General features: G+C 45.7%; 1 protein-coding gene across 1 annotated transcript in view; it reads left to right on the forward strand.

The window, feature by feature from the left end:
• Positions 1-14485, forward strand: part of zfyve26 (zinc finger, FYVE domain containing 26) — a 112122-nt gene that overhangs the window by 30918 nt on the left and 66719 nt on the right. The window contains 7 exon segments of the mRNA XM_038785575.1: positions 34-188; positions 911-1103; positions 1371-1634; positions 2782-2901; positions 4829-4993; positions 6724-6945; positions 8807-8912. Of these exon segments, the coding sequence (XP_038641503.1) occupies positions 34-188; positions 911-1103; positions 1371-1634; positions 2782-2901; positions 4829-4993; positions 6724-6945; positions 8807-8912 (1225 nt within the window).

Consider the following 14485-nt stretch of genomic DNA (forward strand, 5'->3'; position numbering starts at 1 on the left):
ATCAGTTGTGCTTATTGACATTAATCTCTACAGATGGTGGGAGTGTCGTAAATCTGGCTGTAACAAATGAACAGGGATTTAAGTCTCCGGTTCCCAGGTGTAATCCTCTACTTTCCATGATGTTGGCTCCACCAGAGTCTCTTCTCATTTCCTGTATCCTGAGAGGAAACTATGCGCAAGCACGACAGGTAAGCTGAACTCCTGGATGATAAATTAATATCCATCTCTTGACATTGACTAGAGTTGGCAAAGAAGGAAGTAATTAAAGCATGGGCAGAAAATGGGCCATTCTGATCCTCAACCTTTCTCCTTTCATCTTGGGGGAAAAATAATATACATTTTATGGGCTAACTAAAGTGATAATTTCACAGTAGCACTATTAACATTGTGGTCACTTCTGTACCAAGCTTGAGTCTTTCAGGCACATTTTTCTTTAAGGAAGGATTGTATTGGCATAACCAATTCTATTATTGAACCATAACATCCGAGGTCCAGAGCAGCGTAACTGGGGGGTACCACAAAGGTATACTGTGGAACCCCCTTCCCCTCCCACCAGAGGTTTCCAGGTAAGGATTACACAGCAATTGTCCGGAAAGTGCAAACTTCAGATGGGAAATTGCCCTGCATTGGGAACCATCCGAATACGTGATTTAAATGATGTTGGTCTTCACCCCCTGTAAAATACTACGGATTGACTTGTGTCAAAAAAAAGTTTTAACAAAATGGAGTTCATAATGAATTTACTATAACATTACTAGCAGCACAATGCAATAGGTTGCTGGGTTTTAATTTAACTGATTTCTCTCTAGTTTATAGCTGTGAATGTTGTACCATAGGTGTCACATTTCACTGTTTAGTAGAAAGTGACTAAGGTCGTGATTAACTGAATTGTATTTTTCTCTCTCGGCAGGTGGTGTTGATGTTTGAGTTGCAGTCTTCTTACTGCTATGGTGAACTGATCTTTATGGAACGATACGAACAGGTAATCAATGAACTTGCCAAAGTAGAACAGAAAATGGAGAACAAAGGTGTCGACAACACAAGAGGCAAATTAAGTATTGGGAAATTCACCCTTCAAGCAATTGGCGATGCTGCAGCAGCAGGTAGCTATCAGGTTCTTTGAGGAATATGATTTTGAACACCTGAGCTATTAACACTTTGAATAACTCATTGATTTAATTTAATTTTACAAAAATATTTCAAAAGGTTTTAGTTTTCTTTGCAAAATCTGAGAAAATATTCTTTCCTTTCTTGGGAAGTATCCTTTCTCAGTTTGCTAGTTGAGTCAACCCGCCACATATATTACAATGTTGGTTGACATGAAGTTTGGCCAACAGTAATGTTCATCCTAATACCTTCTCCCTATATAGGTATGGTGTTTTATTCCATTTCTGATGTCGTTGAGAAGCTGATTAATTCATCTGAGGTTGCCAACTCAGCATTGCTGGAGGACTTCTGGAAGAGTAAAGTACAAATTGAACCAACCAATCCTTTCCATGAGATCCTGGAGGATCTCAATGGTCCCTCCATGGCTGTCTTTGACCTTGCATGTACCCAGTGCCAATTGTGGAAAACTTGTAAACAACTCCTGGAGACTGCAGAAAGGAGACTGACGGCTACTTTTGAGGCCAAAGGTAGGAGAAATAGTTTCTTGAATTGAAACAATGCTTCACAAATGCATTGCGAAGGAAAGTTTAAACCAGTCATGTATAAGAACATGAGAACTGGGAGCAAGAGTGGACAATTCAGCTTCTCAAGCTCACTCCGCCATTTAATACGATCATGGCTGATCTCACCTCGGCCTCAACTCCACTTTCCTGCCTGTTCTCCATGATCCTTCAACCCATTACTAATTAAAAACCTGTCTATCTCCTTAAATTTACTCAGTGCTTCAGCATCCACTGCACTCTTGAAGTAGTGATTCCACATATCACGACCCTTTGAGAGAAGTAATTTCTCCTCAAATCTGTTTTAAATCTGCTACCCTTTATCCTAAAACTATGGCCTCTCATTCCAGATTGCCCTACAAGAGGAAACATCCTTTCTACATTTACTTGTCAATCCCGTTTATCATGTATAACTCATTTAAATCTCTTCTCAGCCTTCTAAACTGGAGAAAATATAAGCCTAAACTATTCAGTCCCACTTCATAAGACACACCCCTCACTTCTGGAATCCAGTGAACCTGCTTTGAACTGCCTCCAATGCAGCTACATCCCTCCTCGAGTAAAGGGGCCAAAACTATACACAATACTACAGGTGCAGTCTCACTAATGCCATTTACAGTTGCAGCAACACCTCCCTACTCTTATAATCTATTCCCCTTCAGCAATAAATGCCAAAATTCTATGTAAAAAATCCAGTATGTTTTGACGAGCTTGTGAATAAATTTGGTTTTGTGAAAGTGACGGAATAATGTTGCTATTGGTTGAAGGAAGTACTTAAGTTTTATCAGGCAGTATGTCAAACTTTGTGTTTTGAGATTGAACCTCACCATGCAATAGTTGTTTTTAAAGCAGTCCTCACCTCAAGTCAGAAGGGATCTGCATTTTATTAGGCTACCCTGCAGCATTTTGAATCACGATGTATAGAAGTGAATGTAATTGTTTAAAGTATACATTGAGTTCAGTTTTAACCTTTTAAAAAAAAAAAAATCACCTTGACAAATGCAAATGTCTACTGCAGTGTGACAGAGCTCCTACTAACGTGCACCATTAAAAAAAAAAATCAGTAAATACCTGTCCAATCCATTGATGCAACTATACATTGTATGTCTTACAGGCAGAAAGCTTGAATCTGTTTGTCGTCACCCTGATGGAATTCAAGGTTTTTCTACAATCCTTCAACGGATGAGCAAGATCCTGAACTATTCCCATAGTTCACATGGACCAACCAAAGCCAGTACGGTAACCTTCCTTGCTTCTAAGGTTATGGAAATGGGTTATAACTTTTTTTCCTTCTCCCTTTCCTCTCTCCAACATTAACTCTTACCAGGTCATGGTTCAACAGACTACATTTGCCGTACACCACCTGACCCAAGTGACCATCTTGAAGAATGAGCCTTGACTGTGCATTTGAATGATTATTTAAGCCGTGGGAACGGTGGAACCAAGCCTGAGGGCATCTTCAATATTTGCACCATTCCAGTAGGTGTTGCTGGATAGCAATCAAGAGTGGGAATCCCTTTCTCCCTTATCCAGAGATGCACGACATACAGCTTCCCCAAAACCTAAGTTGACTAGTTCTGAGCAAACCAAGATAATTCTAGTTTTTGTGGCTCAGTATATTTAACAAATGAGTTACTGGAGAACTGCATTGTACTTTACTGTAAATTTCTGGAACTAGAACAGTGGAAGCATCTTGCGACCCTGAGGTTTGGCCAGCTTGTCACTTGGAGACAATGTAGTTGCATAAAGATTAACATGCAGATGTACTAATTTTAGCTGCAGTATTCAAATTTGACAAATGCTTCCAAATGTGGGTAGTATGCTGTTTTAAACACATGGAGGGCCGCGCAGTGGGTTAGCCTTGCTGCCTTACGACGCCAAGGTCCCAGGTTCGATCTGGGTCACTGTCTGTATGGAGTTTGCACATTCTCCCCGTGTTTGCGTGGGTTTCGCCCCCACAACCCAAAGATGTGCAGGCTAGGTGGATTGGCCACACTAAATTGCCCCTTAATTGGAAAAAATGAATTGGGTACTCTAAACAAATGGGTTGAAATAAAAACGGGTGTTTATGTACTGAATAATTGGGCTCGAACAAAGTTTATCAGGAAATTTGAGTTTTAAAAAATAATCCTTGTTAGTATCACAAGTAGGCTTACGTTAACGCTGCACCAAAGCTTTGTGAGTTAGGTGGGTTTCAAAGTTAGTTGAACAGCTGTATTTAGACAAATTTGAAGTAGAATCTTCGCATGACTAAACAAAAGGAACACATAGGATAAAAATATTGAAGTTATAACCACTTCCATTTTCCATCTTCTAATGTAGAACATAGAATATACAGTGCAGAAGGAGACCATTCGGCCCATCGAGTCTACACCAACCCACTTAAGCGCTCACTTCCACCCTATCCCCGAAACCCAATAACCCCTCCTAAGCTTTTTGGTCACTAAGGGCAATTTATCATGACCAATCCACCTAACGTGCAGAGAACATGCAGATTCCACACAGACAGTGACCCAGCGGGGAATTGAACCTGGGACCCTGGTGCTGTGAAGCCACAGTGCTATCCACTTGTACTACCGTGCTGCCCCATTATATGAGTAAAGAACTCGGTAGTATTACATTTCAATTTTTGCCTTAACTCACTTGATACCTGCTATTTTTTCCTTGTTTTACCTGAAATTGTAGGGGGTATAAAGTTGGTTGCTGGTGTTAGCTTTTCCCCTCACGAGCACAGCTTTTCTTAGTCCTTTTTGTCTGCTTGTTCTGAAAAGGGAAACTTGTACAGTTTTATGAAGGTTCATTATCTGATGGTGACACCATAGTCTTCTCGAAAAAGAAACCGAAATTGAATAAATTAGCAGATCGGTAGATAATCTAACCCACTACAGACAGTGTCCCAAGCATTTGATGAGGAGAGGAATAGATGAATCTTTGGCTAGTGAAAATTGATGGGTGCAGTGGTTTTCTACAATACAGAATCAGAATCTCCTAACTCCAACACCAGAGTGACCCACCCCCCCCCCCTCCCACCCTTCATATGCAAGCTCAGCAAATGGTTTCTTCAGAACCTGTCCAGCTGGGGAATATTCCGATGGTTGGTGAAGATTGCATGTCATTCAAAGATGGTCCTATAGCAGCTTATCTTTTTCATTTTTTGGCAGAGCCTGCTGAGGATAAAGTTGCTGGCCACCTCAACTGCAGTGTGACAGAGCTCCTACTAACATGTTATCCTGCACTTTCCGAGGACTGTGTCACTTTTCATCTCAGCTTATCAGAGAGCTTGGAACAGATTACAAAGAAACTTCAAACAGCAATACGATCTCCTGGTCAGTATCAGAAATAGAATCCGTCTCTCATTCTTATGTGTGTTCTGCAATTCGGAGGGGTTTCCCAACAATCATGATGTGCATGCTAGCAAGACGTGTGAAACAGACTGTCCTTTTGCAAACGGACACCACATTTAATTCCCACATTTTTGTTTCGAAAAGCAGTCTGATGGAATTATGCTCTCTGTTATCTATCTCATTAATTTGCATAAATTCACAGTTGCCAGCTATTCAAATGGTAAATGTTAGCATTTGTAGCATGCTTTAGCAGTAGATGGTTAAGACGGGGCACATCGAAGATGTAGGGCACAATTTACCGGCCACGTCCTGCCGGAAGTGGGGGCGGGACGCGGACGGTAAATCCTGGGAGAGGCTTCTCCCGAGATTCCCAACAGTTGTTGTGCCTCACATGATCTAACCAGATTGCACGAGGTGGTGGGACCCAGTCTCGCAGAGTTAAGTGAGTTTAGAAATTCTGCTGACGCCGGATCAAATGGCCACCTGGCATCTATCAGCCTTGCCAAGGACGCCATTTAACAGTGGACCCCACAAACGGGGGCGGGGTGGGTGGAGGTCTCCCAGGCAATCAGAGGCCCCCGGGTCCGGGTAGGCCGGTTGGGGGGGGGGACGGGGGGGTTCCCTGCCCGTGTGAGAGGTGGGGGTGCGGCCTGAGGACCCCCTTATAGGGGGGGTGAGTCAGGGGGTTGAGAGATTGGTGTGCCACTTAAAAATGGGGGGGGGGGGGGAGAGAGGGGGGCCGGGGGAGGCGAGAGGGGGGCCGGGGGGGGGGGGCCTTTCCCTGCTGGTGCCCAAAATGGCAACAGAATTGCGGCAAGAATAACTCCGCTAATCCCACCCAGAACAGACTGATTTCTTTCGTTAGATGGCACCCGTAATCTGTCCTGTCAAATCTACTATATATTTTCATAGGTTGAGGTAATCAAAATTGGTAATCATTAGAAGCAAGTAAACCCTGAAAGTTTTTAATCTTGCTGTTGCCATGCCGCCACCGGAAGTCCAGGGGACTGTTTAATGGATACACAGATTTTTAATTTCTCATCCATTCCGTAAGAGGTGCATCATCTTGTAGCTTCCATCATTGCTCAGTTGAAGCATATGGTAGGGCTCTGACAATATCCATAAACTTTTCAAAATCAATGAGCTGAGAGACCTGTGGGACATTTTAGAATTGAGATTAATAATTTGTAGTTTTTGTAGAAATAGTTTTGATTTTTCTAAGACCTATTTTTAATGTACGCTACTATTAACTCCAATTCATATCATACAAGCCTGGAAATGAAATGAAAATCGCTTATTGTCACAAGTAGGCTTCAAATGAAGATACTGTGAAAAGCCACTAGTTGCCACATTCCGGCGCCTGTTTGGGGAGGCTGGTACGGGAATCAAACCGTGCTGCTGGCCTGCCTTGGTCTGCTTTCAAAACCAGCGATTAGGCCCTGTGCTAAACCAGTCCCATTTCAATTAACAACTGTAGCTAACAGAATAAAATCATTAATATTTCCCAATTGTGGAATGGTTTGTCCAGTGGTGATGCAGTGTTATATTTTAATGCCTTTTTTTTTTAAAGAGTAGCTTCCTTTGCAGAAATTGAACACTGGATGGAGGAGTTTCCCATGCACTCTGGAAAATAAAGAACCCTGCACAATATATGCCATGATTAATACTTTTGTGGATTAAAATAACCTAATTTTACCATTTTACTGTTTCAGAAGCAAAAGGAAACATACTCAACTTCTTGGAACAAACAAGCCCTCGATCTCAGGATCCAGAAGGGCATACCACCCAGAACCAGATGAAGCAGTTGCTGAAGAATCTAGACCAGCAGGTCCACGATATAGAAAACTTGACAAGAGCAGTCTATGTGCGCAGTGTGTTTGACTACATTAACACGTTTGCAGCAGTGCTTTATCGCAGTATGAACCGAGATATGGGTAAGGCCCATAACAGGTTTTTAAAAAAATATTTTTATTCTCCTTTTTCACATTTTCTCCCAAATTTACACCCACCAACAATAACAAATATGTCAATCCCCATGTTAATAACAACAATCCTATCCTCCCACCAAACATTAGCCCGCATGTTCACATAAACAAATGACAAAAAGGAATCAGGAATCACCCATAGTCGCCATTGACGCACATAGTACTCCCCCCCCCCCCCCAACTAATGTTCGATGTTATCCAGTTCTTGAAAGTGCTTGGATTGTAGAACCCCTCTATCCTTCCCCTCAGTTCAAACTTAACCTTCTCAAGAGTCAAGAATTCCAACAAGTCCCCTCGCCCGCCAGGGCACAGGGTGGAGAGGTTGCTCTCCAACCTATCAGAATCCGCCTTCGGGCGATCAACGAGGCAAAATCTACAACATCTGCCTCCGCATCCGTTTGCAACCCTGGCTGGTCCGACATCCCGAATATGGCCTGGGTCCATTTTCACTTGCACCATTTTAGAAATTACCCTAAAAACCTCCTTCCACTAATCCTCTAGCTTTGGACAGGACCAAAACATATGAATGTGATTAGCCCCCCTCCCCCCGCCCCACAACGTTCATACACATTTTCTACTCCTTTAAAGAATCGGCTCATCCTCACCCTCGTGAGGTGTGCTCTGTATACCACCTTCAGCTGTATCAGCCCCAACCTCTCGCACAAGGTGGAGGCATTCACTCTCCGGAGCACCTCACACCAGAACCCCTCCTCCATATCCTCTCCCAACTCTTCCTCCCACTTTGCTTTGATCCCTTCCAGTGGTGCCTTCTCCTCTTCCAAAATAGCTCTGTAAACCGCCCCCACAACCCCCTTCTCTAGTCCCCCTGTCGTCAGCACCTCCTCTAGCAATGTGGAGGCCGGCTCTACCGGGAAGCTCTGTTTGTCCTTTCTGGCAAAATCTCGAACATGCATACATCAAAACATTTCCCCCTGCTCCAGCCCATAATTCATTTCCAGCTCCTTCAATCCTGCAAACCGACCCCTAAGAAACAAATCTTTTAGTGTCTTAATCCCTTTCTCCACCCATTTCTGAAAATTTCCATCCCACTTCCCTGGCTCAAATCTGTGGTTCCCCCGAATCGGCATTTCCCTTGACACTGCCCCCAACCTGAAGTGTTGGCAAAACTGCCTCCAAATTCTCAATGAAGCTATTATTACCGGACTCTCTGAGTACTTCCCCAGGGCTATCTGGAGCGGCACTGTTGCTAGTGCTTTCAATCCTGACCCCCTGCACAAACTCTCCTCCATTCTGACCCGCTGGGAATCAACCCCTCTGACCCAGCCCCGCACCTTCTCCACATTCGCCGCCGAGTAGTAATACATCAGGTCCGGAAGACCCAAACCCTCTGCCTGCCTTCCCCTCTGTAGCAGCACTTTTCTAACCCCCCCTCCCCCAAACTCCCGGGCAACCTGCACCCCCAGGTACCTAAAGTGAGACCCTGCTCTACGGAATGGCAGCCCCACCCCTGCCCGCACCCCCAGCCGAGACACCACAAAATACTCACTCTTGTCTAGATTTAGTTTGTACCCCGAGAAGGCCCATATCAAGTTGATTTAAAATTGCAGTGACATTGTTGCTTATTTCTAAAATAAATCAGTAACTGATTGTCCAGTGCTTTTGAAAAAGAATCGAATGCAAAGAATTACATATTTTCAGAAGGTTAGGACGAAAGGAGACGGGAACAGTATGACATCGTGCAGAAGAAACCTTTCAGTAAATAGGTGTTGCTAAGTGTAGGACCATGAAGCTGACGTAGTATTAGTTTTGTGCAATATTGCCAAGTCTAATTATCTTTTCTTCATCTTAGATCAATTTGCAGAGGTAAAAGTAGGAAATCCCTTCATAGTTCTGCAAAAGACCCCATCGCAACTACTTGCGCATCTGCTTTTTGAGAAACCAACATCACCTGACCGGTAAGAGTGATTGTTCTGATATTTAATGCAAAAAGCAACAACTGTCTGATTTTTGTATGATGTTTATTGTCGCCTTATTTACCATCTATTGGTCTGTCCAAACCATATACAGGAGCATGAGAACGCTTTTCAGATCCTTGAGCCTGTTCTGCCATTGGTTAGATCTGTATCTTAGTTCTGTTTCCCTTCCTTGGTTCATACTCTGAACGGAAATCTGTCAATCTCAGTTTTGAAATTTAGAATTGGCCTAACCGCCACAGTGTTCGGGGTGTAAGAATCCCAGATGTCCACACCCTGAGTGATGAAGTGCTTTCTGACATCACCCCTGAACTGCCAATTTTATGGTACTGACCTTATGTCTGGACTCCCCCATCAGACAAAGTAATTTCTGTTGATCCATTGTATTGAATCCTTTAATCGTAAACACCCCAGTTAAGCTTCTCTGCTCAAGGGCTCATCGTAACCTGTCCTAATCATTTTAGTTGTGCTATCATTCTGGGCTGCATTCCTTCCAAAGTTAATAGATCCTTTCAGTGCCTTAAACTGAACTCTTGGGTAAAATACCCTGCTCCTAGGCCCCTAATCTCATTGCGTAAAGGTGCACAAATAACCAGGATGATTCTTTGATGTTTCTCTCTCCTTTTTTGGAGACAGAAGCTCCTGTTGGTCAATTGGTTGACATATATTGTGTTGTAAATAACGAGCGCGATTTTCTGGCCCTAGTTTTTGTGTGCATCATCGTGGGCAAGATGGGAAAATTTGAAGAGCCATTAAAAATCAACAGCTGGACGGCGGGCGGGAGGCAGCCGCGCAATGGAGGGCTCCCGTTCGGGAATGGCATTTTCGGGGCTTTAAGCCCGGTCCCAGGGTCCATGGAGGCGGCAAAAGCAGGGAGAAGGCACAGAGGAGGCACAGTAAAGGAAAATGTCGAGGGTGAGCAAAAAAACGGCCGTAAAAAACAGCTGAAGGTCCGTTGGGGAGTGGAAAGGTCAAGGAAAATGGAGGCTGGAGCACCAGGGGAGGCTGCATTGCTTACGGCTGAAGAAATAACTAAGGTGATGGCTGAGGAATTCGAAAGGCAGTTTACAAAATACATGGAGACAATGAGGAAGGAGATGAGGGAGGTTTTGAGTGTGCTGGTGGAGGAGGCAATTTCCCCGGTGACGACGGCGGTGGCGAGCGCAGTGGCGGAGGTGCGGCAGCAAGGGGAGGTGCTGAAGGAAGTGCAGGAGACATTATTGCAGCACGGTGATCAACTTGCCTTGATGGGGAAGGAGATGCAGAAGGTGATGGAGATTAACAAGGATCTGCGAGGAAAAATGGAAGACCTGGAAAACAGATCCAGGCGACAGAATTTGAGGATTGTGGGGCTGCCCGAAGGAGTTGAAGGGCCGAGGCCGACTGAGTACCTTGCCGCGATGCTGCCGAAACTATTGTGGGAGGGGGAGGATCCCTCCCGATATGAACTGGAGCGGGCTCATTGGTCGTGGAGGCCTGTACCAAAGGCGAGTGAGCCGCCAAGAGTAGTGACTCTGTGCTTCCGTAGGTACAGTGTGAAGGAGAAGGTCCTGTGCTGGGCCAAGCAGAAGCGGGTGGTGCAGTGGGCTGGAGTTGGTAAACGTGTATACCAGGACTTTACGGTGGAGCTGGCGAGGAGGCCGGCTGCTTTCAACCGGGTGAAGAGGGCACTGTACATTAGCAAGGTGCAGTGCGGCATTGTATATCCAGCGAAGCTGAGGGTGACTTACAAGCGCAAGGACTTTTATTTTGGAACAGCGGAAGCAGCGGAGGAGTTTGCGAAGGCAGAAGGACTGTGGCAGAACCGAGAAATTGAGAAATGGCCATGTGCCGATGTAACCTTATGACTGTATTTTCTTCTTTTTTTGTTTCACTGCGTGCGGATGTATGGGCTAAAGGAGCCAATGTTGTATATATTTGGATAAGGGAAATGATTGCACTTCCACTCAAAGTGAGGGCTCTTTGGGGTGTAGGTGGATATGCGGGGTTTGTGTGCTAAAATGGGATTTCTGAGCTTTCCTAGGGCCGGGCAAGGGGGAAAGGGACCCAGGCGGGGGCCTCCACGCTGGACGGTTTAAGCTGGTCAGTGAACGGGAGTGACGTGGGGGGAGGGGCTGCGGCCATCGGAGCCTGGCAGGACAGGGTCCGAGTGGTCTAGCCGGGGTGGAAAGTTGGGGGGAAGGAACCGAGGTTGGGGGGAGGAGTTTTACAAGAGGCAGTGGACAGGAGGAGTTGGGGGGGGGGGGGGGGGGGGGGTGCTGTTTAAAACTCTTGGGTATCATATACGGTACTCTTTCAGAGATTGGATGGCGTTGAGTGTGGGGGTGGGGGAGGGGGGGGAGGGGGGGGGGGGGAGAAAGAAGAGAGAGGAATGGACTCTATGGTGACCATGGGCGGTCCCGGACTCCTTTTTCTTTTTCTCTGTTTTTTGTTTCCACCGTGAGAGGGTTTGTTTTATTGGATGAATATATTGACAGGTGGGCCGTTGTTTGGGGTGGTGGGAGGATGGGATCGTTGTTATTGTTGAGGGGATTGATTTTGTATTTGCTACCGTTTACTGTCTGTGGGTGGGGTGTAAATTTTGAAGGAAAATGTGAAAATGGAGAATAAAAACATTTAAAACAAAAATTCAACAGCTGTCCAAATTTTACCATTTCGCTTGCAATGATGAATGCCAGAGTTCAGCTTGACAGTTCTGCCGTTCAAATGTGGATTACTGTTGCATTCTGTATGTATGTCATTTAGGTAAAAATCTGCTTTGAAGTGGAATAATAATGGGTGGAATTTAATGGAAACATTTCTTAAGTTCAAAGTTCATTTGTGATGGGTTTTGCAGGGAGTTTCCCATCGGCTCTGCCGGTGAGTTCTCACCCCTATCAAACAACACTTAATCACTTATCGGCCCTGGGGAGTTTCGCTCCGGTTTAGCCCACACTTAGAATTTTTGGCAGCACTGGCGAGCTGAACTCTGAGTTGGGGCTGCCATTTTGAAAGTGCTCCCTGATCTCTCTGAGCATGTGGATACCCCCCCAACCCATGGGCAATGTCATCCCTCACACTCATGGGCATCTCCTCCCACCCCCAAGTGAGGACACCCTGCTGTGGGGTCCGTGGGCCCCCCTCTTCTGGTTCCCCCATGACTCCTTGCAAGCCCCACAAGGACCCCCACCCGTCGCCCCCCCCAACCTCCCAGAGGCCCCTACTTACCTGCTCTGCACCCCCACCCTTCAACACCCCCCAACCCATGGGCAATGTCATCCCTCACACTCATGGGCATCTCCTCCCACCCCCAAGTGAGGACACCCTGCTGTGGGGTCCGTGGGCCCCCCTCTTCTGGTTCCCCCATGACTCCTTGCAAGCCCCACAAGGACCCCCACCCGTCGCCCCCCCAACCTCCCAGAGGCCCCTACTTACCTGCTCTGCACCCCCACCCTTCAACACCCCCCAACCCATGGGCAATGTCATCCCTCACACTCATGGGCATCTCCTCCCACCCCCAAGTGAGGACACCCTGCTGTGGGGTCCGTGGGCTCCCCTCTTCTGGTTCCCCCATGACTCCTTGCAAGCCCCACAAGGACCCCCACCCGTCGCCCCCCCAACCTCCCAGAGGCCCCTACTTACCTGCTCTGCACCCCCACCCTTCAACACCCCCCCCCCCCCACCCACCTTTCATGGGCATGGCCCCCCTCGGAGCCCTGACACTTGGCAGTGCCACCCTGGCACCCTTGCACTGCCGCCCTAGCACCCTGGCAGTGCAAAGTTGCCAGCCAGGCGGTGCCAAGGTGTCTGCGTTCAAGGGGGAGGACCGGGGGGCTACCCTGCACTATCCCTGGCCACCCAGGGGCCTCCAATGGACTGGGAAACCCTCTGGGTGCTGTTCCGCCTGGTCCATGTTTGTATGGACCAGTACTAAACGTTGCCCTGTTGCAGCTTTGCTGGGGCGGCTGGTAGATCCCTGTTAACTTGCCTAAGTAGGTTTAAAACCTATTTAGGTGTGCACCATTTGGCCACGCCTCCATTGGGCGGGATTCTGATTTTCGAAGTCTTGAGTGACGGGTGTACCCCACGAGGCATAAAGGCTGCCGGGAAGCCCGCGGGAGACCTATCCTGTGTTCTACTGGCTGCGTTGCGCCTGAGCAAGAACACAGCTCCGCCGGTATACCACACCCAATATTAATAACATTAAAATCTTTGACTGCAAAGTTCTTGAAATGTTATGATAGGCACTACATAAATGTAAGTTTATTGATCCTTTGACAGTAACGAGTACATTTTAGCACAGGATATGTTTTTGAGTGTTTTATTGTATCTGAAAGATTGAGAAACATAAGCTCTTCAACCTCTGAAATCCAAGTTATGTCTTTTTAGAGGTTTATAAGATGATAAATAGAAAAGAAAGGGATACTGGATTCCCGACTTCAGAGGAAAACATGTCAGTCTTGTTGGAAGTCACATTCAAATTAGTGAAAGGCAAAATCAGTTGTAGTAAACATTGTAAAATGCATTTCCAGATGTGTTCAAGTAGTTAGAAACCCTGAGTTACTTAAAAATATATTTGTTAGCTGCTTCTTTACAGCTGGATGGGCCATGGTTTATTGGTCTTTCTCATCCTTAAGTAACTTTCAATCTATTTTCAGAATTGAAAGAAACATGTCCAAAACTGAACACTAATTGATTGTTTCCGTTACTATTTTAAGTGGAGGATGATTTTTGGTTATTATATTTAATATTGTGTGTGTCTGTAGACAGAACCTCTCAAAGAAATAGCTGTGAGGTTTTCTAAGAATTGTATTTCAGCGCTGTATTTGGTCCATATACAGTGCTAAAGATATCTAGTGAATTGAACACAAGAAGCTGCTCTGAAACTCTGTATTCAAAAAAGGTGCAAGGCTTGAACATATTTTTGTTTGCAGAGAACGGGTCCTGAATTTGAATGTATGTTGCTTTTAATAAGTAGAAATTCTAACGAGAGCAACTGTTTATTCTAGATTGGTTGTTAGTATAGCCAAAAGCGCATTCGGGATTGTTCAGCAACTGTTGCCTAATCAAAAAGGAATATGGCCAAGCCTTGTATTTTTTTAATTTAAAGTGTCCAATTCTTTTTTTTCCAATTAACGAGCAATTTAGCGTGGCCAATTCATCTACCCTGCACACCTTTGAGTTGTGGGGATGAGACTGATGCAGACAGGGGAGAATGTGCAAACTCCACATGGACAGTGACCTGGGATCAAACCCGGGTCCTCGGCGCTGTGAGGCTGCAGTGCTAACCACTGTGTCACAATGTCACCTATGTGGCGCAATGGTTAGCACTGCTGCCTACAGCGCTGAGAACCTGGGTTTGATCCCGGCCCCTGGTCACTGTCTGTATGGAGTTTGCACCTTCTCCCCATGTCTGTGTGGGTTTCACCTCCACAACCCAAAGATGTGCGGAGTAGGTGGATTGGCCACGCTAAATTGTCCCTTAATTGGAAAACAAATAATTGGGAGCTCTAAATTTATTTTAAAAAGTAAATAAATAAATTACCTGAGCGTTTGTGATCCTATAGTTCCCTGTT

The sequence above is a fragment of the Scyliorhinus canicula genome, chromosome 2 (assembly GCF_902713615.1).
Source record: "Scyliorhinus canicula chromosome 2, sScyCan1.1, whole genome shotgun sequence".
NCBI lineage: Eukaryota > Metazoa > Chordata > Chondrichthyes > Carcharhiniformes > Scyliorhinidae > Scyliorhinus > Scyliorhinus canicula.